A 6002-nucleotide genomic window follows, 5' to 3' on the forward strand; every position below is an offset into this window, starting at 1 on the left:
TCCCATGATTTGTACTCTTTGAGCTTTCTCCTCCACTATTACCATAAAAGTGTTGCAAGATACTGAGTAATTGACCATATTATTCCTTGGACAAGTTTAGATTCTGACTTTTATCTTTGGGTCCAAACTCATCTGTTTTAGGACATATTCCATCATGAGAGGTGATTTGTACATTGGCTATTACCCTTTTGTTTTTGTTATACTTGAAGTTCTGATTGTGGTCGTGAGGATAACCATGAAGCTTGAAGCATTTATCTTTAGTGTGACCTGGGCACTTGCAGTAATCACAGAATGGCCTAGTCCTGTTGGTGTTTGGAAAGTTAGCATTGAGGGCATAATTGGTTCTGAAGTTATTGTTTCCAAAATTGTTGGCATTTCCTGAAGTGTTGACATGAAAGGAAACAGATTATGTAGCTAAATGATTTGGAAGTTTCATCTCTCGTTGCTTATCATCTTGAATGAGTAGTGATAAGGCGTGTGCCATTGAAGGTAATGGATTCATCATGAGAATGCTACCCCTTACTGCTGTATAGACTTCATTCATTCCCATAAGGAATTGAATCAATCTCCTATCTTGTTCTGCCTTATGCATATTTTTCTTGGCACCACAAGTGCATTGACGGCTGCATTGTGTCTTTGCACTCAAGGTGCTCAGTTCTTCCCAAAGTTTCTTCAGCTAAGTGTAGTAATTAGTGATATCCAAAGTACCTTGGGACAGATCATTGATCTCCTTCTGAATTTGGTACAATCTCGCACCATTGGTCTGTTCATATCGATCCTCCAACTCTCTCCACAGTTCAACTTTATCATTAGCATACTCTACACTATCTGCTATTTCCTTTGATAGTGAATTAAGAATCCAAGAGGTCACCATATCATCACAACGCTCCCATTGTCAAAATTTAGGTGATTGAGGATCAGGTCATTTGCACTCTCCACTGATAAAGCCAGTCTTATTCTTAACAGATAAACCACGCAAAATGGCGCGTCGTCGGGACCTATATCTAATTCCACTAAAAGCTACGCTGACTAACATAGCTCCAGCATTATCTGAAGGATGTAAGTAGAGTGGATCACTAGGATCCATTACAGAATCAGGAACAGTTTCGACATTTGCAGTAACACCAGTTGCATCGCTTTGATCGGTAACAACCATATCAGATTTGAAGAAATGTGTAATCAAATTGAAGGTAAAAATGAAAACCCTAGATCGAGGGAGAAATTAGGCACTTACACCGTATGAATTGAATTGAATTAGAACAGAATCGAGGAATCTAATGGACTGAGAGACGACTGATACGAGTGGATCGAAGATCTCTGTGCTCTGATACCATGTCAATTTACACCATGAACGGGTGAATTGTTCCTCGACTGAGCTCCATTGGAGAGCTCTAGAAGTTTCGTGTGAGAGAGGAGAAGAAGACTGATCTTAGAGATGAGGAAATGAACCTCTGCTTTGTATTGCTATGTAACAGTGTATATATACACACGAGTTCAGGACAAAAAATTAACTAATTCTAACTGACAGTTAAGCTAATTCTAACTGACAGCTAAACCGGCCACTAATTAATGCTAACCAACACTAACTAACTGTACAATACTAACAGTTAAAGGTACAACGTATAAAAGTTGTTAAATACATCTCAATACTTCGTAACCTACGGAAAATCACCACTCCGAACATCCTGTGTTCACATCCTTGTATAGCTAGAAACTAAATATGAATGGACTGCAGAAGACAAAGACTTGGAAGTAGGAAACGCTTAATTAAATTTACCACTTTCAGTTTAATTTTGAGAGTTACTGTGTGTAAACACCTTAAATAGGGGAATAGAACTTTCTGATCTTTCATATTATATATATATATATATATATATATATATATATATATATATATATAGATAGATAGATAGATTTTCAAATGGAAGATTGTGCATTGTTGGGCAGGTGGTTCAATATTCCAGAATCTGGACAGAAGGTATTGAATGACAAAATCGCCCACTGAAGGAATGACAAAATGCCTACAGGAAGAGGGCAAAAAAACTTTGAAAAAGAATAGATCCGATATTAGATCGGGGAATTGAACCCGACGTGAATCGAACACGCAACCTTCTGATCTGGAGTCAGACGCGCTACCATTGCGCCACGGATCCTGCTGGTACATAGCACGCAGCTGAAAATTTACTTTAACGTTAAAGTCATATTTATAAATACAAAAATCACGTCTTAATTGCTTTCCAAATTTTTATTTTCCTAAATTTTCTCGCTTTTGTTTCACGAAGTCCTGTTAATGCGTTGTTCTTTCAACTTGTCTTTTTCTTCTATTTCTGAAAAAAAAATAAAAAATAGTGAATCGGATAAATGAAATATCCAAGTGAGATAATTTTTACTTTTCTAGAAAAAGGAGGAGGAGGGGGAGGAATTACAACACTTCACAAGATATCTACGTTAAAATTTCCACTATACGTGGTTTACATTCCACGTGTCATCATTCTACATCATGCACAGGTCCTACAAATTGTCAAACAAAAATCTAATGGCATGCAAACATTCAGAAAATACACTTCCAACAAACATTTGCAAACATTTTTCTCAAATAAGCAGAGGAAAAAAATTCATTACATTTGTTTAATGTATTAAACGTACGTTCGATTCACCGAGTAGTCTCAACTCGGTGTCGGTGGCAAAACAATGGAGAAAGCAACACCCGTACGGAATTCCCATACCTCCACGGCGGATTTGCTGACGTGGCCGGAGGTTCCGCCGCGGTCGTCCGCCAATGCATCTCGTTCTCGCCGTGTATGTTTTCATTTTCCATCAAATGTCTGTCCGACATTGAATTATGTGACTATCTCGTGTGAGAGTATGTTTACGTTTAATTATTTAATTATATTATGTTTAGCCTCCTCACATGTTGACAGAAGCAGACGCACATTATAGCTAGGTTGAGGGGTCACCTGCACCCGAAAACTTTTACAAAAATTTAGTGTATACTTTCAAATGTCTTCAAGATAAGAAATAGTCAGATATTTGCATAGGCCCGTACCAATCTTTATGAAAAGTGATAATTTTATATTGAATGCATTTCATGGTGCCCTGTAACTGTCGAATCCTAGGTCCGCCTTTGCATGTCGGCCTCACCTGAACCTAATTCTTTTTCATGATCACGCATGCACATGCAATTCATTTTTTATAATGGAAGGCGATCAAACTTGAACTCAAGATATCTGTCTGCTCTAATATTACCTTGAAATTTGTGACCATCACTTATAGCATGTTTGGCCAATCTTCTATAATCGGCTTATTTTAAGAAGTGCTTTTCTCAAAAGTACTTTTTAAAAAAGTATTTTTGGTGAGAAGAAGTTTGTGTTTGGCTAATTAATTTAAAAAACACTTTTAAGCACTAATTAGTGTTCGGCCAAGCTTTTGAAAACTTCTTCTAAGTGTATTTTTCTCAAAAGTGTTTCTCAGAAAAGTGCTTTTGAAGAGAAACTATTTTTTTCTGCTTCTCAAAAACTACATATGCTTCTCCTCAAAAGCACTTTTTTTCCTTCCAAAATTTTGGTCAAACACCTCAATTTTTTGACAAAAGTGCTTTTGACCAAAAAAAAAAAAAGCACTTTTGGCCCAAAAATAAGCTTGGTCAAACGGGCTATTAAGTTGTTAGAGAATAGAGAGTTGCACTTTTAATTACTTAAGGGTTAGTTTTGTCTTTTACCTTTCATTGCAGCCTTCTGACGGAATCAGTAAGGTGTTGTTTGGAGGTCAGATTACTGAGGAGGAAGCTGAGAGCTTGAACAAAAGGTGAGGCAAGAAGAAACAAAATAATATATATGCTTTTTGAATCATTTAATTTTCTTTTAAATTTGGAACTGGAATGAAATGAGCTAGAAATTAGATGAATGAATAAAACGAGGATTTATATAGCATATGCTAGCTATTTTGGAATTAAGGAGTAGTTGATTAATTGACTAGTCGAATCAAAATCCAGAAGGATCTTGATTATGTTTCCGTGTTGTAACTCATGTTTGCAGACAGAGAAGTTTCTATTGTTTTTAAAGGAAATGAAAAACAAAGTAACTGACGATTAGAAAACTTTACGGGTTCAACCTTTAAGGTTTTCAGTATTGAACTCATTATATCCTTAAAGTTATGAGTTCATATCTACAATTGTTGTGATTTCAGTGAAATTTTGCACATAAATGGGTTCAATTGAACCCGTTGCTATAGGGCTACATCCGCCCCCCGACGATGGTCGAAGTTTTGTACGTATAACGTACTCTTACACCTAGCACTAAGCCTGACTGAAACTTGCTATCTTCAGGAAACCTTGTTCAGGGTACAAACTGAACGAGATGAGCGGCAGCAATATATTTTCTGCTGTTGGTGAAACTGTTGCATCAGAATCTGAACCTGTTAATGGTAATGTTAACAACAGGACATCTGTCAGGATCGTTCAGGTACTATTTTCCTCTTCATGGTTAACGTTTCATTTCTATTTCTATAGTCAATGATAGAAGAAATCCCTTTACCATTATGTATAAATGGGCAATTCTATTTGTACAGATCGGGTGGAGGGGCGCATTTAATCCTTGTTTATAAAAATAATAACAGCACTGGACTAGCAGTATGAGCATGCTACATAATTAGGAAATCAGTCAAACTTTGATCAAATTTCCATTCATTTTCTCAACAAAAAAATTTGATCAAATTTTACAATGTCATTGTAGCAAGATGCAAATGGAAAAAACCAGATTTCATTTAGCTCTGAAGAAAAGTTCTCCCCGGAGACGCCTAACAATCTGACTGAAGTGCCAAAGCAGCTTGAGTTGAATGGAATTCAAGAAAGCGAGTCAGATAGCAAAGTGAAAAAGCAGCTTTCACATGCAAAGAGCAAGGAACTTAGTGGAAATGCCATCTTTGGCCCTCCCGTAGAAGTTCCTCCAAGATCATTGGCTGCTGCACGGGCATTAGAGCCGAAACAAAGCAAAGACATCGATGAACCTGCTCCACGATCTGTACGTACATCTGTCAAAATTTCTAATGTAAGTTGCCTTCTGAGACTTGTCAAAGTTGGCATTCTCTTCTTATTTTCCTTTTTATGGCTTTTTAGCTTAGTATGGATCTCATTTCTTTCTTTTCAAGGTAGGGGTAAGGTCTGCGTACTACTTATGGAACTACACTGAGTTTGTTGTCATTGTTGTTGTATGGATCTTATTTCTCTTGTGCATTTTGCAGCCTGCTGGTGGTCGAAGCAATATCTTGTTTGGCAGCGATGAACCTGTTGTGAAGCCAGTAAAGAAAATACATAACAAGAAGTTTGCAGAGTTAACTGGCAATAACATTTTCAAGGGAGATCACAACAGTCCTCCTGGATCTTCAGAAAAGCCACTGAGCAGCGCTAAACTGAGAGAAATGAGTGGTAGCAATATATTCGCCGAAGGTAAAGTTGAATCCAGAGTTTGCTATGGTGGTGTACGCAAACCACCGGGTGGAGACAGCAGCATCAGATTGTTTTAAGTAAATAAATCACATCAAACTGCTACTTATGTTAACATGTAAATGAACACACTTCGGCTGCTTCTGGCTAGTAAGGCTTTCTCTTGTTCAATGTGGTTTAGGAATGAGGATTGTAAATTTTGATGTGTCAATCATGTCATATGAATAATATTAACACCCCTAATTTGATTAAAAATACAGCACTATTATCCTACTGGAGTACTTTTCTGGATGATGCTCATTATATTTCTTTGACAGGTGCTATGTCTACAGTTATGTTTTCTTTTTCCTGATTAGTAAGGCATATGAGCAACAACCAGTTTGAGTTATTATATTGTCTTGAAAATATTCAGCACTAAAAGTCATTTCGGAAGGTGCAAGTAGCACACACAGAGGATAAAGATGATCTGGACATGTCTTACGTCGACCTTCAGATGCACTGGTTCGTCGGTGTCAAACCATGGGGAGGGGATTTGTTAAAAGGGAACGATGTAGACCTAAAT

The 6002-nt window shown here is 37.2% G+C and overlaps 1 protein-coding gene and 1 non-coding gene across 2 annotated transcripts; one reads left to right on the forward strand and one right to left on the reverse strand.

The window, feature by feature from the left end:
* Nucleotides 1–2081: 2081 nt before the first annotated feature.
* On the reverse strand, nucleotides 2082–2153 carry TRNAW-CCA (transfer RNA tryptophan (anticodon CCA)). Its single transcript has one exon. It is a non-coding gene; the product is annotated as a tRNA-Trp (tRNA).
* Nucleotides 2154–2554: 401 nt separating this feature from the next.
* LOC104090863 (uncharacterized) lies at nucleotides 2555–5713 on the forward strand. The gene is made up of 5 exons (XM_009596060.4): nucleotides 2555–2799; nucleotides 3731–3804; nucleotides 4325–4460; nucleotides 4731–5045; nucleotides 5239–5713. Exons 1-5 carry the CDS (start codon nucleotides 2692–2694, stop codon nucleotides 5518–5520), a joined length of 915 nt encoding a protein of 304 aa, XP_009594355.1. The 5' UTR covers nucleotides 2555–2691; the 3' UTR covers nucleotides 5521–5713.
* Nucleotides 5714–6002: the final 289 nt, after the last annotated feature.

Source organism: Nicotiana tomentosiformis, chromosome 5 (assembly GCF_000390325.3).
Source record: "Nicotiana tomentosiformis chromosome 5, ASM39032v3, whole genome shotgun sequence".
Taxonomy (NCBI): Eukaryota; Viridiplantae; Streptophyta; class Magnoliopsida; order Solanales; family Solanaceae; genus Nicotiana; species Nicotiana tomentosiformis.